This window comes from Pseudorasbora parva, chromosome 15, assembly GCF_024679245.1.
Source record: "Pseudorasbora parva isolate DD20220531a chromosome 15, ASM2467924v1, whole genome shotgun sequence".
NCBI classification, from domain to species: Eukaryota; Metazoa; Chordata; class Actinopteri; order Cypriniformes; family Gobionidae; genus Pseudorasbora; species Pseudorasbora parva.
The window spans coordinates 6737975-6765504 of record NC_090186.1 but is presented as its reverse complement, the minus strand read 5'-3'; the positions used below and the strand labels follow the sequence as shown (position 1 = coordinate 6765504).

The window sequence follows — 27530 nt, the reverse complement described above, 5'->3', positions numbered from 1 at the left end:
ACATTATTTCAGGTTTTCCCAGAATTAAAATAAATAATTAAAAAATAAAAACAATAAAACACTAGCAAATATATATTTTACTTGTTTGCCTGCATGCCATGTGGCTATTAACCAATATTAGAGAATCGTGAACTTATTATTCTTATTATTATTTATTATGATTATTTTTATGGACTTAATTGTATTATTGACCTAACTTCTCATGGTACTTCAAGTAAAAAAAAACCTTCATCAGACAAAAAAGTTGGGGAGTCCCTGCATTGGCTGTAAATATGAAATGGCATGAATTTGTACATTTTAATGTGTTCGAAACAAAAGCCTTCCAAATACATTAATGCATGTTTAAACAACTCACTGAAACTGAGTGATTATTCAAATAATGATTAATGTGTGAATCAGGAGTTGATTAGACATGTACTGTTGCAATAATTGCAGACACTTATTTCTGTAAATCCAGTGATCTCTCGGTGTTTAGTGATAGTCACATGACCAGTGGCTGATCCGTGTGTGTAATTCTACAAATCTGGAAGGGCTTCTGAATGTATAAGCAGTGGGCACTGTTAGAAAGGAACATTTAAAAGATAAAAAAGAAGTAGTAGGGAGAATCAATTAATTATCAATATTTGACTGCCACTGTGACAATAACATGTAATCAATAAAAAAGTAACTATAGTCTGAATACAAGTATTTTTAAAATAAAAACACTACCCAGCTCTGGTTACGACATTGTCACTTTAAACTAGCTAGGCAATGTATTCTCGTTTTCTGGGTAAAGTCTTTATGCTACAATTAGACTTAGAGCTGTACATTTAGTTGTCCCAAAATCCAGAACAGAACTAGTATTGCCAAGATACAGGTTCCATTAGGGAAGATTTTTAGAATAAGTTTTCAGTTTATGAGCTCTTTGTAATGTTTAAAAAAATTAAAATTAAAGCATTCACCAAAGGCTGTCTGTAAAAAAATAAAAATAAAATTCAGACAATAATGAAAACCTGTCCAAAATGTTTTATTGTTATTTCCATGGTTATCGGCAATTTATCATTTCATGAACCGAGATGAGGGGACCAAAGACGCACACCAGGATACCGTTGTATTTGGACAATGTGTACATGATTTTTGATCCTGCTTTCTCTGATGCAGAATGCACAGACCGAGCAGAAAGGTGTGTGCAAAATGTATCAACCAAAATACAAAATAAAACATTTAAAACTAGATATGTCTAGTGTGAGACGCAGCTATGAGTTTAAATATCTACGGTCTGTCTGTAGGATATAGAACAGTGTTGGTTGAAATCACAGAAAATGTAGAAGATTCTTCAAAAGTTTCTTCACCGGCAGAAATTGTGCTCTGGTTGTAAAGAGGAAAGAACCAGTGGTTTAGTAGTCAGAATCCTTTCAAATGTACAGTGCGGATGAGTTCATCCCTTTTCATCGAGATCCGTCTACATGGGAATGTGGGTTTTGGTAAAGGCACATTTTTTTCTCTGGATAACCATAAATGGGTCTGAAGGTGATCAATGACATGCAGATGTACTTTTGATTTTTGCATACGATATTATCAAACATTGGCAGTGCCGTTCAAACTAAATTTGTCATTCACATTTACAAGAACGGGGTGGGAAATACTGCAGGATTGGAGGTATCTTCAGGCAGCATTCAGTCAGTCTAACTGAAGCTTTTCCACACACGGGCATCACATTTCTTTGCAGTTAAAAAAAACTAAACAAGAACAAAATTCATTAAACAATAAAAGATGTGCAAAGTTGATTGATGGTAACATCAAGAGAAAGCAATTCCTAGTGATTGTGGTGATGAAAAGGAGAAACCACTTCAATCAAACTACAAATTCAATAAAATAATAAAATTAAGAAAAAGGCACATATACAGCAGCCTGTCTAATGTCTCTGCATGTGTGTGTGTGTGTGTTGATGTTTGGGGAGGACTAGCAGCAGAACTTCAGTTTTACAGTTGTGTCTTCTGGCCCCTGCAAAATAGCTTCCATGCGGCCCATTACAGGTCTGTGGCGGTGACCAGCTCGAACCACTGTCTCAAAGCATCACTCAGGGTCTCTGGGAGGGCGTTCACATTTCGCAAAATAATGTAGAAGGGGAAGGGGAATTCTTCCATGTAGGACCGAATCTCCGGCAGCTCACCCGGCCCTTTAAATATGGGCACTTTAATATCCAATATGGAGTCCTAGTATGGAGAGAAACATGTTTTAATCAACATGCAATAACATTTACAATGTATAATTATATTATAATAAGTACATTATAATACATATAATTATAATAATACAAATATAAATGTTACACATTTTTATATGCTATAATTGTCTAAAGTAAATCAGACATTTCCCCTAATTACATGAATAGTATATGAGAAAAAAAAAACGCAGATTTTTTTTTAGAATCCAGTCATAAAAACGAGGAATTTCACGGAATTTGTAACATCTTTGATGAATAAATGACAGCAGGTCAGTATACTTAAATCAAAATGAGATCTAGATTAGTGTCTGTGAATGTTAAACCACAAAAAGACTATTTAAATATGAATCCTGGATGTTCTGCGTGTCTGTGTGTGAATGAATGGCACAGACACGCAGTTTCATCCCCCCCCCCCCCCCCCACACACACATACACATTGAAGCACGAGTGACTTTGTGTTTTCAGCCTCTGCCACCTCACTATAGAGTCACTTCATCAGCATTTTACCCTTTCATTTGAGAAAAACTTCATAACGTCAAGTCATATAAACACACACACAAACTCAAAGCTCTTCACGGCAACCCGTCAAAATAAAAGTTCAGTTTCACTTGAAATAGTGACAAATATATTTAGCTACATTTCAATGTAATAATAATACTAACACTAACGATAATAAATTATTACCTTTTTTAAATGTTTAGTTTCATATGATAAAAAGTTTAATCAAATAAACACATTATGCCCTCATTTAAAACAACTCAGAAAAAAAAAATCCGGAAATTAAACTTTTCTTAAGATATTAAATTTTATATTTAAATTAATAAATTGTTGCTTTTATAAATTAAATTAATTAGACATGATTTGATTACTAAAATTTAATTTAACCATTAAAACGCAGTCCAATTTTTTTTATGAACACCTGCCAAAACCCCAGAATCCAGAAAAAAAAAAAAAAAAAAAAAAAAAAAGGAATTTAGAAAAGTTTTTAACAGATTTCATTGGGCCCTACATACATTTAGATGATGTCAAAATGTAAATAGCCAAAATAAAACATTTTTTTGTGTTTTACTTCAGCTGAACTGCACTGTGAACACAGATCCAAAACGTATTGCTCACCCTAGAGTTTGGGTTATCCAGCACTACAAATATGACAAAGATGTTTGTGCTGCGAGCAGCCTGAACGGCAGCTGCGACTCGCTCTTTCCCCTCCAAGAACAAACCCCGGCCATCAGATACTATAAGCAGTAACTGAGACGTTTCTGTTAAGAGAAAGGGACAAAAAAACATCACAGAAAGAGCACATTAGATCAGAAATCGATAAATAAGACTAGTATACATCAATCTGATGAACTACTTTACCGGTGTTTGTCGAGCCAGGCGTCTGCTGTTTGGCTGCCATGAACATATTTGTTGAAGTCTCTAAAAACTGAAAGATTACATTTTCTTTTAAGTTGATGTGGCATAAAACCTGACAAGTCATTTTAAAAATATAACCAAATTATATAAAAACATGTAAAACATTTATTTACTTGAGCTATTCTGGTCTTTTTCTGCTGGAACTGACAGAGTCGCAGTATTTTGGCTCCCGTTTGGTCATTGAACTGCTGGTGGAAGGGATGGAGCAGCTGGACACTTTCTCCAAAACTACAGCAAGTGAAGTAAAAGATAGATAAATGAGTGTGTGTACATGCATGCATGAACAAATCAACCAAGAACTGAATCCAGAGATGATCTTTGCACCAATCTTTCTGTGCTCAGCCATAAGAGAATTGGAAAACTGATCTGAACTCACCTGCACACAGACACCTGACCGACCTCTAGAAGAGTGAGAGCGTTCACGATGACAGAGACCGACTCGAACGCCAGCTGCAGAGCACAGGTGAGACAGACACGGCATCAAACACAACGTTTTAAAATAAGGACACATTATGTGATATCAGGTTAATACCAAACAAATGATAATATTGTGATTAATCCAATGGCAGTAATTAGAGCTGCATGATTCTGAAGGAAATTGAGAATCACTACTTTTTTTGTGTAAAAAAAAAAAAAAAAAAATATATATATATATATATATATAGCAATGATAATAACATGCAAACTAGAGGTTCTGACAAAATTCAAAGTTCATTGCTTTATTCTCAGGGTGGGCGATATGGCGGTATACATTTTTCAACCGGTTTACGTAAGTCTATATAAAAACAAAACAAAAAAAACAAACAAAAAAAGGATTTTTCAATTCCTCCTCCTAGCATAACAATACACGTATCAAAATACTTGCAAAATATAATTTACTCTTATTTTGATCACTACCATAGACCTCAGTGTTTATACCCAAACTATAAACTTTTATCCCACTGCACTTTTATCCCGTTATTTAGGCTCTCTCATTCATTAACATGGGCCGCGACTAAAAATGTGCCGTTCGTGCTCCGCTGATGCTTGCAATGTCAAACAATCGTAAGACATCGTGTTCATTTACGAATAAGATTGCGTGCGTATTTGAATCGAGCTTGTGATGTTTTAACGATTAATTGTAAACTATCTGGTTGACATTCCAACACAGAAGCTGGCAGTATCGCACCTTAACGCAAACTCTCTCTACACCTTCCTTCTTTTGAGTGTGGAAAAATTCATTGGCCAAAAATGTGAAAACACAAAATTAATAAAGCTAAAGATCGATTGGACTGAAAGCAGATTTTCTATAAACATTGTGATAATATTGTGTAGATGTTAGGACACTGTACCTGTTTGGAGTGGTTGTCCACCATACTGGAGGAGTCGTCCACAGCCAGGCAGATCTGGTAGTTTCTCTTGCTGGGTTTTGTTCTCCTCAGCCAGATCTTATCCTTCCGGAACTGACTGGCGATGTAAGGAATGACCTTGCGCATGTTCAGCCGTTTGCCTGTGCGGAAGTCTCCCCTGTTTAAGATCATTAATCCGTGTTAATGGCAAACGTATTGCAAACGGCAGGACATTTTCAGGGTCTGAACTGACCAGCGCATTGACAGTGCTAGAGAAGCTACTCTTTTAAACGATCATTCCGGTGATCTTGAGGGAATTGGTCAAGTAGAAATGCTTCATTTGAGATTGGATGGGAAGGTGGCGGGACCAACCTGAGTTTGGCAGCCTGTGTGGGCTCCAGGACAAGGCGGAGCTGCTCACAGAGCTGCTGGGACAGAGGAGACGTCAGGGTCTGGTACTGATGCCACAACACTGCTGCGGCACTCTCCTGAGCAACGACAAAAAAACCGGCATGAATAAAAAAAATTACATTACAATTTTGAGGTGAGGTGAGGTGAGGTGAGGAGAAGAAGCTCAGTTGTGATGTGACTGGTGTTGTGATGTCACCTCTTGCTGGGATCCTAAAGTCTGTCTCTGCCAGGCCTCCAACTGCAGCTCCATCTCTCTTCTCAGCTCCTCTGGGTTCTTCAGTGGTGCCTGATACACACAAAATTGTGAACGACTGATATGCAGATTGTAGAATGAGAGTATTTTTTATTAGCCGTCTCAGTAGCAGATTGGGGTCGAGTACATTTCTAAATGTCTTTTATGAGCACTAAGGATATGCATTTTTTAAATATATAAAAAAAGACAACAGTATTACAATTTAAAGGCAATATGTACGATTTTTAGATAAAAATATTCCAAACCCACTAGGACAATGTTATATATTTTGTGGACTTGTGTACTTACATTATCCCAAATGTTTCCAAGAATGTTTAAAATCCAGAAATATAAGCAATTTTAACCAGGACACGGACCGGTTATCAATGACATCATACCCGCGTTACCCTCCATTTCCGAACACTAAAGACACTTTAATATATTATGTGTTTTATTTGTTCAGCCCCTCTCTGTTTAATACTATAATAATGTTAATAATCTCATCCATAAAAATAATATCCGCCCGAATCTCGCCCCGATTCTTTTCCACCGGCTGTGAGGTGAAGCTGACATCTCTGCACTCAATCTTGGCATCATCAAACTACACTTTTGTTTTGAATAGGTGACATCTTGCAACAAAAAAACTACATATTGTGCCTTTAATATATTTGAACATGTAAATGATTCCTGTGATGCAAATCTGAACTCTCCAGCATCACATGATCCTTCAGGAATAATTCTAATATGATGATTTGCTGCTCAAGAAATTTCTAAAAATTATTACTAATAAAAGAGTTGCTTAATATTTTTGATGGAAACTGTGATACATTTTTTCAGGATTCTTTGATGAAAAGGAAAAGATTTATTTAAAATAGAAATATTCTGTAACAGTATTTAATGTCACTTTTGTTCAATTTAATGTGTCTTTGCTGAATCAAAATAATAATAATAAAAAAAATCCTATTGACCCCAAACTTTTGAATGGTGTATTTTTGGAGTACGCATGAACAGCTTACGTTCTGCGTGTCCATCAGTAGCTCAGGCACAGTGTGGATGGTGGACTCATCACTCCTCTCTTTCATCTCTTCTTCATTACTGCTCCTCTCCGTCTCTGTTTTCTCCTTCTCTTCCTCATCTGCCAGTTTCTGTGCCTCCAAATCCCCACACTCCAGACCTGAGAGAGAACAGAAAAATCTTCAACATGGACACATAGGTTATGCATGTGTGCACAAGTTTGGTGGACGAGTGTATTGCACCTTTCTGAGAGGCTTTATTGTCATTTAGCTTCTCTGGTTTAAGCTCCTGGGCTTCAACCGCCTGCAGGTCCTTCTCTTCCTCCACATCCATTGCAATGTCATCTTCCTCATCATCCTCTTCCTGTTTCACATCAGTTGGCTTTTGCTGCTCTGCACTGGCAGCATCTATGAAGAACAGATGTCAAAAGAGAACGTGACTCAGGTTGCAAGTTGGACCTGCCTCACATGAGCACCACAGCTCAAATTTTCTGAATTAGTAAAGCATTTTTACACAAAAGTCCTCACCATATGTCTGAGCGTCATATCTCTCCTCTCCTTGTTTTATGTGCTCGTACAGGTCAGACTCCTGCTGTGTGTCAGTCTGAGTCTGATCCTGAGTTTTCTCCTCGGTGTTGTCAACCGTACGCAAGCGCTTATTCACTCGCTCATTATAATCTCCCATAGAGCGCTCATTATCTGCCTGTCCAGGTTTGCGTTTGAAGCTCTGGTAGAAAAATAAGAGTGATCATCAGCTTTTCTAAATTTTGCACTTCAAATAAAAAAGATATCATCTTGTTTTTATGTTGTGAGCAACAAACCGAAAGTCCATAAATAAATCAATGAGTAAATAATCGTCATGTGAAAGAGCCTGTTATTTGACACACTGACCTGTGTGTTTCTCTGCCTCTGTTTGTGTGAACTCATCCTGGCCATCAGCTTGGAGTCGTGTCCCTCAGACTGACTGGCATCTGCCGCCCCGCTGCCATCCTCCTGTGGACACATTTACATCATTGATTTAGATAACTGAGTTTTACATGAAAATTGATATTGACAAAAAATGTATGCTGACTATAGAAATAACATTTTAAGATTTAATTAAATATCTGTCTTTTCCAGGTAAGATAATCCATTTTAAAGTCAGCATGAAATGGAAATAGCAATTTTTTTTCTTTTCTTATGGTGACATAACTAGGGCTGGTCTAAAAAACTAAAACGATAATTATTGCGATATATTTTTCCTCGCTAAAACGTTATCATAAGTTTGATAAATGTTTGATAATTTTTATAATCCAAAAGTGAAACGAAACTCATTTATCTGCTTGGCTCAAACGGCAGCGCAGCACGAGCTTACGAGAGCAGATGAGCTTACTGGCTGATTGTTCTCAGCAGAAATGTGGGATATTCATATCGAATTTTATTACAAGATGAATATAGACGTGTATTAAAGAAGTAATTCTTTATAGTAAGCAATTTGTAGTATTTTTTGTGATTAAGCTACAGTGTTTGTGCACTGTATTTAAGCTACTGATTTTTAATACAAATACCATAGAAACCATATAGTTACATTTTACCATGGTAGTGAAGAGATATGTATGTTTTTAACTGTGGCTATGATGATCTAAATGTATCATACTATGAATGACCAATGGTTCATTTGAATAAAACTCACACAGTCAGAATATTTAAATTTTACCATATAAAAATCAGGTTACAATGTTTTTGATAATGCACAAAAATGTATATCTGCTTTCTAACTCAAGCTAATACTACAGTCAACTCACTGTGCACTTCAAAAAGACAAAACATGAAATATTACTAATATTGCAGCAAGCACTGCAAACTGTCCTGAAGAAACACACAGTCATCACAAACAAAGGTTCATGATTTTAAACAATATCACCCGTTAGCATATGCAGAAAAACGAAGAAATAAATTTCTCTATTGATACATTTTTTAATTACATTTTTCTGGTTTCTACTTTCACTTAGGAGCAAACATTTTTATCGCAATAATTTTTGGGGGCATATCCCCCTACCTTACGTATATCTGAGTGAAACTAAAGGGTGGGACTTGAGTTTGTCTATCAGGAACTGATGGCTGACGTTGCTGCGCTCTCATGTGATTGATTATTGTTCTGCCCCCATGTCTGGTGCTCATGTCATCAGAGACGAGATGTCATTGCGAGGGGAAGGGGTGTTTATGTTTTTGATTACAGATTACGAGGGTACATGAATGTAAATAATATCCAAGATCCAATACTTAATGTTTGTTCCCCAAGACCTTAGATTTTTTTTCCCCCTAAGTTTTGTAGGATTGACATCTGCAAATTAAGCCAGCCTCTTCTGTGTACCTCTTTTGCCTGGTCTCTCTCTGACGCGGCTCCAGACAGCTCCACTGCGGTGTCGCTCTGAACGTTCTCCTCTCCTGTCTGTCCATCTGACGCATGCTCCTTCCTCTCTGAAGACTCCACCTGTGCATCTTCATCATCCTCGCCCCCCTCCTCTTCCTCCTGTGGAATGTCAGATGAACATTATTAGATGTTAGTCTTTTCCATCTACACATTTCCTTGTAATTCACTTTTGATCAACAAACCTTTGGATTCTGGCCTTGATCAGCCGGAATGGATTTGTCCTCGTCTTGTCCTTCTTCCTGACCTTTATTCTTTTCCTCCTTCTCCTCCTCTCCCTCATTCTCTCCTCTCTCATCTGTTTCAGACTCCTGATCCTCTGATTTTTCTGCTCCTTCCTTCTCTTCTGATTTGTCATCTTCTCCTTGTTCCTCCATCTGTCCTTCCTGTTGCTCATTTGTCATGTCATCGCCACCTTCCTCCGATCCATCTTTCTCTTCTCCAGTGTTCTCATCCACTTCCATGAGTTTGTCATCTATATCAAACGGATTCTCTTCTGAAACAAGAGTAAAATGAAAAATCGTTTTAATAAAACTTTCTTTTATTCAAATGTTTAGGGCACTTTTATTTAGCTAGGATACATTAAATGGACAGTAAAGACAAAAGCCTTGTATTTTAAAATTACAGTTTAAATTGTAATATATATATATTTTTTTACTGTTTTACTGATAAAAATGTAGTCTTGATGAGCATAAAAAAAAATCTCACCAACCACAAGATTTTGAACAGTAGTGTACCTTCAGTTAGGGATAAAAACACTGAATGTTGAACATACCATCCCCTTCTCCCCCATCTTCATCCTTGCCATCTTCATCAAGGTTAAGCTCATCTGGCAGGTCCATTGCTTCAGGTTCAGCTGCCTTCTCCTGCTTTCCGTGGTACGGGTCTACTTCGTTCTCATCAAACTCACGCTACACACACACACACACAAACAAGTCATTAAACATTTATCCATTATTATGCTCTATAATACTGGAAGACAGTTCCAATACAGAGAGAAAGAAATGGTGAAGGACTGACCTCATCCAGCTGTTCATGGATTTTCTCCTTTTCTTCCTCATCTTTTGGGCCATCTTTGTCCTCGTTCTTATCTTTTTTTGACTCTCCGGCATCCATGTTGTCATCTTTTGCAACCAGCTCGGACTCTCCCTGATCCATTCCTGGACCGGACTCTTCCTCTTTATCACCCTCATCATCATCCTCATCCTCATCATCTCCCCATAATCTCTCGTCCAGAGTATCTGTCTGACCATCTCCCAGATCCCCCATCTTCTTATCCAGCTCCTCATCTTCTTCCTTATCAGAGTCTTCTTCATCCTCCTCCTCCCCTAAACCGGAGACGAGAGATTACAGTTTTAATGTTTTCTCTAATGATGGTGAAATTCAAGTTATATATTGTACAATTTGTATTTCCTAAAACCATTTTTGATTCATTCTATCATTTAATTCAACAGTAAGCTCAGTCACCTGGCTCATGGTCTGTGCCGTCATGCATCTTTCCATCAAAGTCTTCAGACATCTCAATGGCATTGTCCTCCTCTTTAATGTCCCGTTTGTCTTGCTCCTCCTCCTTCTTCTCCTGACCCTCCTGGAAGGTGTCTTCAACCTGAACAAAGCCAAGGTTCAGATTTCAGTTTGACTCCAGTTTAGAATTTAAGTTCAATACCAATTCTGTTTTAGTTCAATTCCAGTTCAGATGGTTTATGTGTACAAAATAGGGGTGTAAGAAAATACACGTGAATATCTCAATATTATGTTACTTTGCAGACATTATATCAATTCAGTTTAAATCCAGCAGAGCTGAAGTGTGGACTCATTTTGGCTTCCATTATAAAGAAATTACTAATGAGTTTGACAAGAGTCATGTTTTTTTGCAAAATAGGCCAAGCCAAAATCCAATACTCTGGAAATGCATTGACTCTTAAAAGCTCACTTAACATCTTAAACAAAGAAAGCAGTCAAAGAAAGCATCTGATCATAGCGATGTGGATGAGTGTGCACAAGCTCAAGTCACGTTTATTTACAACAGCACTTACAATTAATTAACAATTAACTGATTTACAACAGCTTTACAGTATTAAATATAAAAACATTGAGAGGACTATGCACTTTCTGTTGTTAAAAAATAATAATAATAAAATAAAAAAAATGTATAGTGTGAACCTTTAAAGCAGGATCTATATAATGGGTGGGTGACATGACCAAAATCTTATGTAATATTATGAGGATTTATATTTCACGTTAACGATTTAAATCACATTACAGTTATTTATTGTGAATATTTAAAAAATATTTGCTCTATTTTTTTTGTTGAGATTTTTGATTTCATAATTCTCATCACCATTTTCAATATAATTAAAAAAACAAAACCATGGTAAAGAGCAAAAAAAACAACAACAACCTACAATAGAGCAAAGACACACATGAAAAATAGACCTGAAAAAATAAAATAAAAATATATACCTAAAAAAAACTTTGTGCACTAGAAATACTATTTAAAATGTATAAATTAAATTAATCGAAAGTATAATAAAAAGCAGTCTTTACTGTGTAAATTAAATATACATTTATTCTTATTAAAGTTACAAAAGTGATTTATATTAAAGTATATAATATTATATTATATACTAGTTTATATTTATTTGATGTTTGATGAGCATTAACTCCTTCCCCGCCAAACACAGAATTTTCTGTTATTTGTGAGAAAACACTTCCAGGCCAAAAACAACATTTTCTGTGTCTCCGTGTTTTCACTGTTAGATGCTTGGGGGCGCTACTAAGCATCTTCTGAATGAGTCCTGAATCTACTGATTAAACACACACGAGTAACACGCAGGAAAACAAGCGATCATATGTTATCCTATGCATATAAAAAAATTACGTGCTCTTCAACATTAAACATCATATAAATCAAACCGGCCTAATGTTACTGAATGAAATGTGGACCCAGAACGAGCTACAGGAGTGTAAGCATTAGAGATGTTGATGGACTCAACATACACCACCGGGTTTTGATCATCTCATCTGGAAACAGTCTTTCACAAAAACGTGATTTTCTCAGCTTTTTGTTCAAAATGTTGCTTTTTTTAATGAAACGTACCCATATTCAAGTGTTGACAAAAAAGAATGCAACATTTATTTTTTGTTTAAAAGAAGATGGTCAGCTCTTTATTTTGATATATTGCATGCTCAGTCCATGGAATATTTTTTTAATGAATATCTATTACATTTTGGTGAAAATGGTCCAAAACCCTGATGGTGGCTGGCAACTTTTTTTAAAAAATGCTGGCGGGAAAAGAGTTAATAACGACAGCAGGTCAATTTGGACGCTATCACTTTAAGACGGAACTTTGCGTCATATCACTAGATTATTGGCGATACACAGCTCTAGTTCAAACGCTTTCTGAACAGTGGTTTAGCCATACTAACATACCTGATCCTCATTCTCGATTTTATCACTGACGTCTTTTACTCCTTCTCCCTCTCCTATTCCTCCACCCTCATAATCGTGGAACTCTGTCGCTCCCTCACCGTCTCCTCCTCCCATCAGCTCCTGGGGCAGACAGAAACCCTGCAGAGTGATAGAAGAGAGAGAAAGACACAGAGGACAGAGTAACAAAAATGATCATTGAAAAAATGCTGGTATCTCCACATATTTCAAGACTGCAATAGAAATATTCCAATCCAACTAAATGTTGTACAGACAGTGATCTCTGGCAAGACACAAATATGGGGAAGTATTTTTAAAGACACACGACAATGTAGCAAGTATTCAATACTCAGTTTGAGCAAATCTGTTCCAGAATCGCCCCAGTGAAGGCCAGCAGAAGGCTATATACCTTCTGTGCGAGTTCAGTGAAGACATTGGCGAGGACGGACAGCAGCTTCCCGGTGGTACGGTGAGCTCCCATTAGTACGGCCAGATAATACCTCACCAACTCAGAATACAGACACAGCATCGGCTCCAGACGCACCACACTCCTGCACACCTCTTTCAGTTCCTTCACATAAAACATTACATATACATATGTCAACTTGTTTTCAAACATAATACTGTAATGTTTGTATATGTGATGTGCAACTGACCTGTAGTTGGTGGGGCTGACAGTCGTCCCTGTACGATCGAAGTCTCTCCAACAGCTCTGTCACGACTCCATTGACCTCCGGTACTGAGAGACCGGACACGTCTCCACTCAGGTCTTCTTCCAGTAACCTGCTCAAGTGTCCTGGCTTCAAGAGGTCCTCTGCCACCTCGGAGTCACTCTCTAGAGAAACACACAAAATGAGCACACACACACACACGAATGGATCCCCCTTGAACATGCTCGATGTAAGATCCTGAGTGAAATCCCACCTCTCTTGCATTCTGACTGCTGATCCTCCTGCTTTTCTCTCTCATTCCTCTTCACAAGGGTCTGAACCGCACACAGAATCATGTTTATTGCTTTCTCCAACTGCCCGGAGAACTCAACAGAAAATTTATGGGAACGTCCTGCATGCAGATAAGAAAAAAATGGGTAGATAAATATGAATCAGTATAGACATGCTATTCTTTATAATGACAAATCATATAATGAAAGCAAGATGATTTTATAATAAACAAACATTTGATCATTGTAAAGACCCCATAAAATCTATTTTTATTTCCCTTTTCGTTTTAGTAATTTTAGTACTTCAAATTATTTTATTTCAGTTATTTACCAAGGCAATATTTCTAATTCAATATTTTCAAGTTTTAACCCAATATCTGCATTTATCTTTTCAGCTTTTAATAGTTTTAGTTAACAATAAGAACACTGAACAGCGCTCTGTGCTCTCACGTTTCTGAGACTGTCTGATAGTCAGCAGGTGAGTCTTCCAGGTGGTGAACTCTGTGAGGCAGGTTTCCACCTCCTTCCTGACGGCCTGGAGACCACAGATGAGGGCAGGCTGGGTATGGAGGCCCAGAACCCCGTCAGGAATAAAGAGCTGTTCTACAACCGGCATCTGGCCAACCACAATGCCCAGCCGGTCCAGACAGGAACAGCAAAGTCTGAAGTGATCCCTGTGAGGACGAGAGAGAAGATGAATTTCAGATGAATGTCTAAAGCGAGGTGGTTTTAAAGTGCGCCTATTATGTTTGTTTCGAATATTCCCTTTCGTGCAGTGTGTTATTGCTGTTTGTGAATGCAAATGTTCTGTAAAATCACAAGCTGTAAGTATGTAACCTGTAAGAACTTAATGGAACTGTTAAATCCAAGTGTTTCTCTGACTCACCAGCTATGGATAACCCTTTCTGTGGATTCCTGGGCCAGGCCATCCAGCTTCTCTTTCAGGTCCTTGACTTCCTTCGTTAGGCTCTGCACCTTCTGCTCTACCTCTTTCCAAGCCTGCTCTCCTCTCCGCAGCAAACACGCCTGAGGCTGAATGTGAGGGGCGAGGGGAGACGGGTGGCTCAGTGTGGCTTGACCCTGCGCAACTTCCCCCTCCCTGGTCTCAGCGGGTGCTGCAGAAGAGCCTTCGGGACAGCACTGGAAGATCCATGAGATCTGCTGGAGCACCACAGAGCAGTGCAGAGCTGAAGACTGAGCTCGGCTGATCCAGTGCTGCAGAGGCTCCTGAGGAGGGAGACCGCTGGCATCATCTCCAGAGCCGGCCGTGTGGGACTGGATGCTCTGGACACTGTCCATCAACTTCCTGTTGTTTTCAACAGAGAACAATCAGAAAACATGTAGTTTCACAGTCTCTCATGCTCATAAAAAATATTTTATATGAAATATTATTACAATTTAAAATAACTATATATTTTAAAATGATAAGGCTTTCATTTTAAAATGACTCCAGTCTTCAGTGTCACATGATGCTTCAGAAATCATTCTAATGGTGATTTGATGCTCAAGTAACATTCATGATTATTAACCATGCTGAAATCAGTTGTTCTGCTTAATATTTTTGTGCAAACCATGATCAATTTTTTTCAGAATATTTTGATTTGTTTTCAACAGCAAGTTGAATAGAACTGCATTTACTTGACTTTGTCTTAACTATCACTTTTGATCAATTTAATGCATTCATGCTGAATAAAAGTATTAATATCTTGGTCTTTCTTCATCTAATGTATCCTGTAAGGACAGTACCTCAGATGGACCCAGTGCTCTGTGAGTCCAGCAAGTCTTCGTCTTTGCCTCAGCAGAAGTTTAAACAGGTGAGATGAGAAACCTCGACATCGCTCTACATTTCCCAGCCCAAGCTCCTAAGAAGGACAAAGAAATAATATTTAAAAAAAGAGTCCCCACACTGAAGCACTACATGAAGACTATTTTGAAGACAATTTTGGCCCTCACCTTAACGGCACTTTGTAATGCTGTCAGCATGGCGTTGCGCCTGGCCCAGGATCGATAGAAATACTTCTCACAGCCTTCCCATGCGTTCGTCATCTCAGCAAATAACCTGTGTGGACAACAATTACTATCAAAATCAGGCTCTGACCCTCAGCTCTATAGTAGACACTAGTGTGTAGATGATGGTCACGCACGTGTGCTCTGTGCTGTCCTGGGTCTTGACTGCAGACAGGGCTATCTTCATCTCCACTGGCTGCAGGCACAGTGTCTCTCCTGGGTCTGCGGTGCGGCCCCAGTTCAGACCCTTACGGTACGACAGACCTGGAGAGATAAACAAAACTCAATCAATCATTCATCTATTTCTTACATATTGCGGTCTATGGTAGGCAGCATATCGTAAAAATATGAAATTTGGCTTAGTTATAGAGGTTGTCCAGATTCTGACCAACTTTGGGGTTTGTAGGACTCCATAGCAAAACTATAGCAAAAGTTGACTTTTAAAATGGTAATAACTTTTTAACCGTTTGAACTGAAACTTAGCACGTCTGATTTGTCTCATCATGCTGATCACATTCAATTCTCACCTAAACTGAACCTCTCTCTTCCGGGTGGCACATATTAATTGTACCAATGTTTCCTTCTCTTGGATTAGAAATATTTTTTTTATTCAGTCTGTGTTCATTCTCAGCTGTACATCTGAACCTATCTGTTCTTCATTTCTTCTCTTTGTGTTCTTCTGGCTCTGCACTGCTGTTGCCCCATACCCTGCTTGCCGCTATAATAATAATCAGTATTATTTATTAAATATTTGTTAATTTAATGATAATAAATATTATAATTAAACATCGATATTTCCAGGGTTTTTTTCATGACGGACAGCAAATTCTGTAACACCACAATAAATGACTCAGACTGACCGATCTGTGCAAGCATCTTGAAGAGCTCTGCGAGCGCTCTCTGTTTCTGCAGGAGGAAGTGTTTCACCTCCGCCTTCTGTTTCTCCTGCTCCACGCTACGGTCCACGGACAGGCTCTGCAGGGCTTGCACGTTTGCAATTATCTCAGCTGGACAATAACAAATGGAAGAGAAAGTTACATTTTCAGGTTCATGTGAGATTCTTACAATTAATACATCAAGTGTGGTTTTAATCACTTGAACAGTTAGGCAGGATGACTAGCCGGACTACAGCATATATAAGACAGCATAAGATAATCTATTTTATCAAGAAGATGAGACAAAATAAACTCTCTTCTAACTTTCAGTGTGGGCAAAGGGTGATACCTGTGAACTGATCCAGGTCTTCTGAGAGCTCAGGCAGAGAAGTCTTCTTTACCAGTTGCACACACAGCTTCTTCATCTTCCTCGTGAGGACAGGCAGACGGGCTTGGAGGGACGAGGGCTCTTTATCAGATGAGAGTTCCTCTGGACCATCAGCCTGATGCATGACAAGAGTTTAAATACAACTATGCTACAAAAACATATGTTTCATGATAAGGACAAGAGTGTAAAAAAATAAAAATAAGTTCAATATTAGGAAAGATGTCATATTATATGCAAAGAAATGGTCTCATATGTTAACAAGTTGTTTTTAAGATGAAAGATGTGAACTGAGCTATTTCAGCTTGAGATTACATTACCTGCAGATCTCTACCCTTTCCAGGCAGGGCACCTCTCAGTGCTCGGTGAACCCTGTGCAGAGGAGTCTCCTCAGGCTGTGAGCCCACATCATCCATGCTGCCGCTGCTGCCCTGCTCCACCAGACATGGTGCACACGGCTCCTTCAGCGCTGCCTCAAACTTCTTCACAAACTTAAACAGGGTTCTAATCACAGACACAATGTCATAACATTATTTTTTAAATCAGTACAGCCAGTTTGACGTCCGTTGCTTTAGCACCATGTTAAATCTAGTCTGTTGATTGCTGGAATGTAACAAACATTCTGACATGTCAAAAAATAATGACAATATTATGATGATGTGATTAAGCTGAAAATACACAACTATTCAAAACTTTGATATTGGTAAGAATTAAAAAAAAATCCATATTTACAAATTTATAAACTAAAATAACTAGCTTCTGACAGATGGCCATACACATCGATTTACAGTAAAAGAGTAACCACTGATTTGACGCGTGTACACAACGCAGAGCAAAACACAACACTGGCCACAAATTAGAAGTCTAAAACGAGAATTCTGTCGGAGGATTTTGATATAAGAGAAGAGGAGCTTGTGTTTGTTGTCTAGCTCTATTAGTTTGAACCGATAGTAATTTACACCTAGCATGGCTTGAGGGTGAGTAAATCATGGGGCAATTTTCATTTTTAGGTGAAGTAGCCCTTAGTCAATCACTCTCACCTGTGTGTCTTCTCCACTGACTGCTTGATGGACCAAAAACTCACATCGTTCCACTTGGATATTTTGACAAAGTCCTTTATGCATCAAGATAAAGATCACATCAAATCAATAAGAGACAGGAAAACATCACTACTGACATCACTGTTGCCTGCTGTGGTGTTTGGTGCACCTACTTTGAGCTCTTTCTCTATAGGAGACCTCAGCTGGGTGATCTTGGTCTGGATGCTCTCTGAGAACTGTTTGTAGTATTTATAGAGATTCCACAGCAAACTGCAGAGTGAATCTGTGAAGATGAAAGGTATTAACATTATATTGTTGACTCCATGTTGGACATGGATGCTGAAATTCAAAGGTCATGAAATCACTCTGAAGTAAGAACCCTTGAAATGGAAATTGTACATTTGTAGCATTAAGTCCATGTGTGTGTGATCTGTATGCTAGCCTACCCATAAAAGTTGACAAAATAAAAAAGAGAACATTCTCTATTCTCTTACCATGTCCTTCCTGTTTAGGAGCCATCAGGATGTGGCAGTGAAAACCAAGCAGCATGGACAAGCGGACGGAAAACTCTCCTAAGGTGGAGCCTTCTATGAAGGCCTGCAGTGTGGATGAGACTGACGAGAGAGAAAGATCCTCCACACCATCATCTAATGGACCAAAAAAAAAAAAAAAGTGTGATCCAATGCAAAGGTTATATTAGAATTACTGTATCATTATTTATTGTACAATATATTTACTTAATTATTAGTGTACAATACAAAGCGATCTCCAATACAAGGAGAAATCGTTTTACTACTACATATATAAAAGTGCAAGTCGTCACCATGTCTGTTGTCTGTCCTTTGCTCCTGTAGGTATTTCTCTATAAGTTGGTAGATGGACAACCAATGCTTGGTTGAATTCTCAGCGTGGCGCATCAGTGCGTTATCAAGGCTGCTTGACCAGCAGCTGCGGAGATACAGTAGTTGAAACCAGTTAGATCATCATGTCGCAGACTAAGGCTTTAACCACCATTAACAAGTAGTGTCACTAGACTACTTACCTGAGCTCAAGTTTTCTCCACTGAATGATAAGTTGTGTGATAGCTTCCAGCTCATTCCTTAGAGACACTGTACGGCTAGCATTGTTTTCCCAGTCCTGGGAGGGAAAATGACAGAAGAGCTGCTTTCAAACTGATATCGTGGCCTAAGCGTTGCACAAATGACCTGTAAACTACTGACTATTGTGTTAAGGATACATTAAGGTGCGAGAACTCGTTCCTCTACCTGTGCTTTGCTGAGCAGGATCTCCAGACCATTAAGGAACTTTGCCAGAGGGCTGGACAGACTGAATGCTAATATCCTCTCTATCACCATGGTGATCTGTGACACATGATACACAATAGGGAGGTGTTAAGATGACATTTGAGAAATAATCAAAACTTTATCAAGCAAACTGACTTTCAATTAAAGGTGGGGTAAGCTGTTGAAAAACACTGTTTGAAAGGTCGAATGACACAAAAACAAACATACAGTAGGGGTACATGACGGTAAAGGACAGAGAACGAGCAAGTTGGTAATTTTAAGAAAGACTGTAGAAAGAGAGATGGCTGAGAGACATTACAAAAGAGAAAAGCTCATAAGAATATGAAGGAAAATAAAGAGGGTTATGAGGATGATTAGGATTGGAGGGTGAGCTTTTGAGGCGAAGCAGTGAAGAGAGGGGTCGGTTTGTTTGGGTTGATTTCAACAATATTCAGCAAAGACTTTGAGAAATAACATACTGTACTTTTAAGTTTCATATCATACCTTAACTAAACCAGGGTTTTTTTTGTGCAACATTATATATCTGTCTTTTATATTGTTACTGAAGCCAAAAGCAAATTTGTTCTGTTCAAAAGATTTTTTGAACATTTTTAACACTTTTTTTTTCTCTGCAAGAACACATTAAATTCATTAAAAGGGACAGGAAAGACATTTATAATGTTACAAAAGATTTATATTACAAATAAATATGCTGTACTTTCTATTCATCAAAGAATCCTGAAAAAAAGTATCACTGTTTCCAACACAGAAAATAACAATAAATGTTTCTTGAGCAGAAAATCAGCATATCAGAATGATTTCTGAAGGATCATGAGACTAAATAAATAAGTAAGGATGCTGAAAATTCAGCTTTACCATCACAGGAATAATTTACATTTTAAAATATATTTAAATAGAAACGGATGTAATAATATTTTACAATATAACCGTTATACTGTATTTTTGATTAAATAAATATAGCTTTGGCGAGCATGAGATACTTTTTTCCCCTTAAATTTCCTTGTGGGTCCCTGCATCCCAATTTCAAAACCCCTGAAGTATATCTTTGCAATGACAGTAATAGTAACGGCCAGTCCCACCTGAACAAGAGCAGGGTGTTCGGGCCAGTCGTTGAGGCGCTGTTTCACAGCTTTACTCAGCTGTTCTAGCGCTGGCAGACAGATCCGGGCCTGACTCATGTTAGGCTCTATGTAGAAGTCATACGGCCCATCATTCTGCAGAATCAGTCCAGCTGGACCCCCTGAACCGCTGACTGTGTTTTGGAGCAGAGTGCTGAGGAGGAGCTGAGAGCCCATCAACTTAGGGTCCACTTCACAGTCTGAGAGAGAAGGGGAGAAACAGGGAAAGGTTAAACGATGAGATATGTAGGGACTATGGTTTTCTGATCAACATAAATCTAAAAATGTCTTCATACCCATTAGATGGTAGAAGCGGGCTATCAGTGGAGCTGTGATTTGATAGGATGAAACCAGGGCACTGATGTGGAGTTTGGTGTGATTGCTTGGTGAGTTGGGCTGATACCAAAGTGACCGAGCATAAGACAAGCAGAGTCTCTGATGGACCTGAACCACTGTGCTCATGCTGCTGACCAACAGGAAGCTGCCTGTCTCACTAGACTCCTCCATATCTGCATCATCGTCGTCCTCTATGATTATTGGCTGATCAAGACTAGGTTCTGCAGTGATATCAGAAAAATCCTGTGGAGAAAACACATTATTGGCCAAAGTACAAGCTCCTACTGATCTGACAACAATAGAAAGGGCAAAACAAAAAAACACGCAAACGTGTTAACATAAAAATACACATAAAAACAGACGACTGGTTAAGCCCCCAGTTACCTTGTGGTAGGAGGGAAAAGAGCGTCTGAACTCTCTCTCCTCCTGCTGGTCCTCTGTAAGGCCTGTCCCGTGCAGACGAGAGCGGCTGCGATACAGACTGGCTTTCATCTGCTCTTTTTCTCTCACTTTTTTCTCCTGCTCGTCCCATTCATTCACTATAGCCTGAACAAAACACAGTCACAAAATCACTCTTGTTAACATCACAACATGGTTTGCTCACAAAAGTTGCTTTGTGAATATGTATCATGAAGGGCACTAAACAAATCAATTAAACTGAAAGTTTCTTGGCAGGTTTACACAGCATTTATTACTATTAGATGTTAACTTGGAGTAAATATTTTCCTGAATAGATAATACATTTCTTGGCTTTAAAACAATTAAAGGTAACATCTTATTTTACAGTGCCCTTGTTATACATGTATTGACTATAGTAATAACTGTAATTTATGCATATTTACATGCAATTAACCATAAACCAAACATAATCCATACCATAACCCTATAGTAAATACAGTTAATTAATATTACTGAGTACTTAAATGTATAATTACACCATAACGAGCATAACTAAGTGGAACTCAATTAACAATATAAAAACCAATTACTATATATTATAATAGTATATAAAATATTAAAATAACACTGATATATACACTTTATGTATTTATTTACATATTATAATAAGTTTGACACCACATTAAATATCTTTTTGATTTTCTCCGGTCATGTTCTCGACACAGGTTGTATTGTTTGGGATTCTGTACTTCATATCTCACCTGGCAGACATGTCTGAAGAGTTTTTGCGTCTCTGCGCTGAGATGTCCGGCACTCAGCGTGTGACTCTGTATGTACAGCAGCGCATTCAACAGCAACAATGCATGATCTGGGATCACGCGGCTGACCTCTGTCGCTGGCAAATGCTTTCCCAGGCCTTTCAGCATATGCATGCATTCCCTTGAACACAGGTAGTCTGCACAGGCCAGATCAGAGGATGCCACTGGACTTGGAAAAGCTAGCATAGTGGAAACGAGACGCGTCAGACCCGGTTGGGCAGTAATTGAGGAAGACACCTGAGACGCCAAGAGTCGCATGCCATGCTGGACCTGCAGAATTGCTGCCCTCAGAGGCACCACCACATCAGGATAGAGCGGGTACTCCTCTAACAACCGCTGGGAAAATCGGTGCTGTGAAGCCTGCCAGACGGCCTCCTCCTTTAACAAACCCTGAATCCCCAGCCTGGATTTTGGCCCAGGGGCATGCAAGGCCTTCAGGAGGTGGGAGAGCAGGTCACCCACTGCAGCTGGCTGGCCGATGCTGCACAGGTAGTGCTGGAGTTCCTGATACAGGTGACCGTACTGGGGGTCAGGGGGGCGGCAGGCTTGTTTGCGACTTAGTTCACAAATCTGTTCCTTCACCTGCTGCATACGGATCCACAAGTACCTAACACACAAAACATCAAGAGTTTTCAACATCAAATTGGAAGTCTGTAGGGATAAACTGCTATTGAAATTCTTGCTAACACAGATAAGCAAATATTTTTTTCTCGTCTGATAACCGATTATAATTTTAAAATACTTTAGCTAATAAAATAAAAAAATTAACTCAAAACAAGTGAATTTAGGCATCACAGCAATATAAATGTACAGTTCAAATGGATTTGATAAAGATCACATTTAACTGTTATTAAATTTAATAAAGATCACATTTAACTGTTATTAAATTATTTATGTTTTTAAAGATTCACTGGAAGAATTACATGACAGCAAAGGTAATCTAAATATAAAAATAGGGGAGATGAGCATGCACAGTTAAAAATTCAATATCGGTTGACAATGGCTGAAAAACTGCAACTGTCCACCGCTCACTCTCCCTTTCAAAGCACATGTCATTGTCTGAGACAGCAAAGATTGACTAGCGCTCTGTAGAGAATTTTGTCTGTTTAGGGCTACAGTAGAAACATGACGGCGAAAATGGAGACTTCACTGTAAGGAGACCCGCGGTGCATGTAGACAGTAATTACTCATTTTCAGGTAATAAACAAATAACGACTCATTATGTAAGGTCTTTATACACCACTGAAAACAGTTATGTATATTACATTTCTGTCAATAGATCCTCATAAATATTACACACTGCACCTTTAAAAATTAAATTAATATCCAAAATATCTAATATCAGATAACAACTAATATGGTACAATATCCAATGCTTTGTTTAAAATGGCTGATGCTGGCTGAAAATCTCAAATATAAATCAACCGATAACTGACATTGTGCCAATATCTTGTGCATCCATACAAATCTACAAATCTAGTAGATTGTAATCCAATATCGGTTGATACTGACTGAAAATCTCTAACATTGGCCGACAACTAATATGGTACTATATCTCGTGCATCCATTTAAAATTGCGTTGTAGGCAGTACCTGAAGTGAAGGAAGCTGTATGTTTCGTTACCTGATGCGAGGATGCTGGAAGCTGTCAGTTGTGCTACTCTCCTCAAGCTCCGCCCCTGTGAGCAGCTTTGAGGAGAGACTCCGTCCTCGCCACTCATCCTGTAACAAAGCAAGCTAACAGACACAAAGACAGTCATCTTAAGGCAATTTGCATTTGTAGATGAAAGGTTGCAACAGATCACTAGAATATTACAAAATCAGCCACTTGCAATTTTGTCTTACCTCCTCTTGTGCATAGCGGAGTTTGTACCCCCTTTTTACCGCAGGGTCAAAAATTGTTTGTGGAGCCCAAACTTGGATTTGCAGCAGACCCATATTCACCCAGAAAACTCCAGAGCGGGCAAGCTGGACCGAATCCTGTGCCCGGTTGTGTGCAAACTGCGTCAAGCATGTGACTAAGGTATCCAGAAAGCCCTCTGGGAGTAGGTTTTCAGGCAGGCCTTCTCTGAGGGCAATCTGAATCTCCTGGGCAGAACCAATGGGGTCCTGGCCTTCAGTTAGACTGTCACAGGATTCTGTATAGCTCTCCTGTAAACCTGGAGACAACAGCTCAGAGAGCGACTGCAGCTGTCTACGCAACACGAGTCCTTGCAACCTACAGTCAGTTAATCTGCAGAGAATGAGAGAATGCATGAGAGACAGAACAATAAAAATACATCATTGGACAATAGAAATGGCAATAGAAATATAGTTTATATAAAAAAATACAATATATTTAAATGAATATTATAATATTACAATATCGTACTGTATTAAAATGTTCAAAATCTAACATGACATGTATCCATGCTTCTGAAAGGACAACTCTGGTGAGAAATGAACCTAGGGGTAATTAACACATGGTTACCGAGTAGATCGTTTTCATGAAAATCGAATGTAAAGAGTTTTATCTAAAACAGATTAGCTTATAACACTTGTCTATGTAGCACAGGTTAAGTGAAATTAAATCACTAGTTAATACCACTAACAAGGCTAAAAATAGCCTCACAGTAACATGGTAGCATAATGAGGGTCCCTACATGCAAACCAAAGCATTGAGAACTTTGTAAGTGTACAAACAGTTTAATAAGAAGATACCTTATAAAGAAGGTATATTACAAGTTTACGGACAGGCGCCATCTTGGAAAACAGTCTCGGCGAGTCAAGCCACGAATGCTGTTCTAAGTGAGCTGGTCGATAGGAATTAAGTTTTTGAAATCTAATAACATGGACATTTTTATTTTTATTTATTTATTTTCTCTGTTGCGTTCAGTACTTTCTTCCGGAAACAACGGCCCAGATGAGATTCCAAGTCACAGTTCATCACTTAGCACAGCGTTCGTGGCTCGGCAAGTCGAGACGGCGCATGTCCGTAAATGCGTAATGTACTGTGCTTATAAAGTATCTTCTTATTAAACTGTTTGTACTCTTACAAAGTTCTCAATGCTTCGGTTTGCATGTAGGGACCCTCATTATGCTACCATGTTAGTGTGAGGCTATTTTTAGCCTTGTTAGTGGTATTAACTGATTTAATTTTACTTACCCTGTGCCCCATAGACAAGCGTTATAAGCTAATCTGTTTTTAGAGATCAAACTCGTTACATTCGATTTTCATAAAAACGCATCCCAGGGAATGATCTACTCAGTAACCATCTGTTAATTACCCCTAGGTTCATTTCTCACCGGAGTTGTCCTTTAAACTAAGTATGATATGTGTTTCTACCTGAAGTCAGCTAGCTCAGGCATGGCCATATTATCCCAGATCACGGCACTCAGATCTTGTAGCTGCCCAGTTCTCTCTCTCCACTCGCCCAGGGTCACCCGTGAAGATGACAGGAAGTGTGACCCTGATGGATCCCATCGGCCGCCAGCATCAGTGTTGCTCAAAACTCCCAACATGCAGCGGGACCACACTGCACGACTCAGCATGGCAGGACCCTTCGTCGATAAAGATCATATCAAGGTTATTTATACATGTTAAAAATACAAATTTAAAAAGCACTTTTTTAAATGTGTGATTTTAGCTCTTCCTCCACACACACACACACCGTATCAGATGGTCCCAACGTTGATCTGGAGTTCATGTGCTCCTCAGGGTTCAGTGGATTCCACTTCAGCCAACGGTCAGGGTCAGAGGTCACACTGCTGCTCCATAACGTTGCCAGTGTCTCAGACAGCAGCTCACACCACACCAGCGGCAGCTCCTCCACAGGCTGGTGAGGGAATTAAAACAAGAATGAAAACCGAGTACTAGTATTTTAATCTCTAGTGAAGAATGTGATTCTTAGTTGATAGATAATTTATTTTATAAGTAAAACGGTCATTCATAATAACACCAGAATGATTGTTAAGAAGGCGTTAGACAGACCCTCTCAGTGCCTAGCAGGAACCAGAGAGGCTGCAGCTGCCGGAGGTTCATGGGCGTCGACTGCATACAGAACCGCAGATGGTTAGACAAGGACCTGCGCAGGCCATCTTCTGCCGCCTTATTGCCTCTGTAGAGCAAAATGTACAACACAATATGAATAAAACATTACACAGAACAAAGAACGCCTTATTAACAGCCTTTTGTTACAAGATCTGACTTCTTCTGAATTCAAATAATTTTAATAACTAACTTAGAAGTGTTGCATGGAAACCAAGTGAGATTATTAAGATTACTAAAACCTGAACTGAAATAAAACATACATTTAAAGTAATAGAAATATATTTAAAACACAAAAAATTATAAAAATGACAAAAGCACTAAAACTAAAATTAAAACATAAAATATGAAAATATAAAAATACAAGTTAATTTAAAATATGAATACTATAATAGTAAAATAATACTGCCAATGTCACTAGCCATCCGGATAAATTGTTTTATAATAGTTAAAGATAGACTAGGCAGTTTAAAAAAAAAAAAAACACTTTTTGTCTCTTAATATCCTGATTGCAATCAATAATAGAAGTGATTTAAATATTAAAAGAAATTTCATTATCTTCTATGGAATGCAATGATACAATGTCCTGCCTGTCAATATATGTATTTCCATACCTCCAGTGAGAAATGAATGTCATCAGCACATTTAATGAGGCAAGGCAGCTGCCTTTTACAGTTCCTCCTGAACCAAAACAATGAGCTAATGCTGCGGTCACGCTATGTCTCAACCCTAATTACAAGATGGCAACCCGTGACTTTCTACCCGGAGCTGTTCATGTCCTCAGACTCAGACTTATGCATTTCATTTCAGTCAACACAGTTAGGTGGTAAGAGTAAGAGCTCTGTAAAGTTGTTTACGTTCTTCATTATTATTGTAATGTTATGTGCTTTTGAGACACAAGGTAATTTAACAGTCTCTCGTCTTGTGATGCTTTGTGTTTGGAGGTGTGGCCTTGGAGACACTAGGAAGGGAGGATGGGATATTATACTTTAAAAGCTAGCTTGTTATTGCTAGCCTCTCAGAAATGTCCAACCCTACCTTCAATAATTTGATAGAGAAACATCATCATCATACCTGGGTGTGACTGACAGGTACAGCAGGTCTGTGGTGACTTTCATCTGGTTAAGTACCGCCAGTTCTTCCAGTGCTGGCCACAGTTGAGCCCTGCGTGCAAGCTGCAGTAACACCTCCCTGTCTGGTGCGGCACTGTCTCCCACTTCCTCCTCATTATCATCAGACAGAGAGTCCAGCAGGCCACAGGAAGCCATATGACCCTGCTGCTGATCCACACAGCTCACAAGCCTCTCCAGGATACCTGGATAGAAAGATTAGTATAGTTTGTGTTATTAAACTAAGGGGGTCAGGGTTTGCCTGGTTGTATGGTCTAGCACGGCACCTTTAAGCTCACAATTCTTTAGAAGGTTACCTTTCAATTTTGACAGTAATTCTTGTCCAAGTGACTAGTTTACCTGAGTTCTGAGGCTCCAGCAGGAGGTTGGCCTGAAGCACCAGACCCCAAGCTTCCAGCAGAGCCTCTTTTGAGTCAATTCCCATGGCCACGCCACGGAGACGGGACACCTCTTGTTTCCATAGCGATGCGAGGCTGTTGTCCAGGCGCAGGTCCCTAACATCCAAAGCCCGGCACAGCACTCGCAAACGGGCTGCACATTCAGCCACCGCCTCCAGCTGCACAGAAAACATTGTGGGATTATTTTAGATCAGTTACAACTGAGGATTGAAATAAAATACCTCTGATACTTTTTATTGACTTTCTCCATCTATTTTTTGGGTGCGTGCCTCTTTTTATTTTTATCAGATCTACACTACCATTCAAAA

General features: G+C 38.8%; 1 protein-coding gene across 1 annotated transcript in view; it reads right to left on the bottom strand.

Moving 5' to 3' along the window:
• Nucleotides 1-987: 987 nt before the first annotated feature.
• The window catches only part of mdn1 (midasin AAA ATPase 1), a 66889-nt gene continuing 40346 nt past the window's right edge, over nucleotides 988-27530 (bottom strand). Inside the window, exons 56-101 of the mRNA XM_067416907.1 lie at nucleotides 27164-27380; nucleotides 26769-27009; nucleotides 25638-25764; nucleotides 25318-25482; nucleotides 24993-25207; nucleotides 23513-23900; nucleotides 23292-23404; nucleotides 21612-22275; nucleotides 20836-20997; nucleotides 20412-20694; nucleotides 20077-20315; nucleotides 18959-19054; nucleotides 18736-18830; nucleotides 18517-18641; nucleotides 18188-18340; nucleotides 17867-17976; nucleotides 17694-17767; nucleotides 16974-17157; nucleotides 16618-16771; nucleotides 16254-16400; nucleotides 15531-15657; nucleotides 15340-15445; nucleotides 15133-15248; nucleotides 14273-14692; nucleotides 13837-14060; nucleotides 13371-13508; nucleotides 13103-13281; nucleotides 12856-13017; nucleotides 12450-12587; nucleotides 10484-10622; nucleotides 10037-10344; nucleotides 9792-9927; nucleotides 9202-9512; nucleotides 8960-9118; nucleotides 7498-7599; nucleotides 7135-7333; nucleotides 6850-7014; nucleotides 6610-6767; nucleotides 5558-5647; nucleotides 5323-5438; nucleotides 4954-5128; nucleotides 3999-4072; nucleotides 3736-3850; nucleotides 3566-3632; nucleotides 3323-3465; nucleotides 988-2195 (exon numbers count right to left, since the gene is read on the bottom strand). Of these exons, the coding sequence (XP_067273008.1) occupies nucleotides 2010-2195; nucleotides 3323-3465; nucleotides 3566-3632; nucleotides 3736-3850; nucleotides 3999-4072; nucleotides 4954-5128; nucleotides 5323-5438; nucleotides 5558-5647; nucleotides 6610-6767; nucleotides 6850-7014; nucleotides 7135-7333; nucleotides 7498-7599; nucleotides 8960-9118; nucleotides 9202-9512; nucleotides 9792-9927; nucleotides 10037-10344; nucleotides 10484-10622; nucleotides 12450-12587; nucleotides 12856-13017; nucleotides 13103-13281; nucleotides 13371-13508; nucleotides 13837-14060; nucleotides 14273-14692; nucleotides 15133-15248; nucleotides 15340-15445; nucleotides 15531-15657; nucleotides 16254-16400; nucleotides 16618-16771; nucleotides 16974-17157; nucleotides 17694-17767; nucleotides 17867-17976; nucleotides 18188-18340; nucleotides 18517-18641; nucleotides 18736-18830; nucleotides 18959-19054; nucleotides 20077-20315; nucleotides 20412-20694; nucleotides 20836-20997; nucleotides 21612-22275; nucleotides 23292-23404; nucleotides 23513-23900; nucleotides 24993-25207; nucleotides 25318-25482; nucleotides 25638-25764; nucleotides 26769-27009; nucleotides 27164-27380 (8205 nt within the window). The 3' untranslated portion in view covers nucleotides 988-2009. The remainder of the gene's footprint in view (nucleotides 2196-3322; nucleotides 3466-3565; nucleotides 3633-3735; nucleotides 3851-3998; nucleotides 4073-4953; nucleotides 5129-5322; nucleotides 5439-5557; nucleotides 5648-6609; nucleotides 6768-6849; nucleotides 7015-7134; nucleotides 7334-7497; nucleotides 7600-8959; nucleotides 9119-9201; nucleotides 9513-9791; nucleotides 9928-10036; nucleotides 10345-10483; nucleotides 10623-12449; nucleotides 12588-12855; nucleotides 13018-13102; nucleotides 13282-13370; nucleotides 13509-13836; nucleotides 14061-14272; nucleotides 14693-15132; nucleotides 15249-15339; nucleotides 15446-15530; nucleotides 15658-16253; nucleotides 16401-16617; nucleotides 16772-16973; nucleotides 17158-17693; nucleotides 17768-17866; nucleotides 17977-18187; nucleotides 18341-18516; nucleotides 18642-18735; nucleotides 18831-18958; nucleotides 19055-20076; nucleotides 20316-20411; nucleotides 20695-20835; nucleotides 20998-21611; nucleotides 22276-23291; nucleotides 23405-23512; nucleotides 23901-24992; nucleotides 25208-25317; nucleotides 25483-25637; nucleotides 25765-26768; nucleotides 27010-27163; nucleotides 27381-27530) is intronic.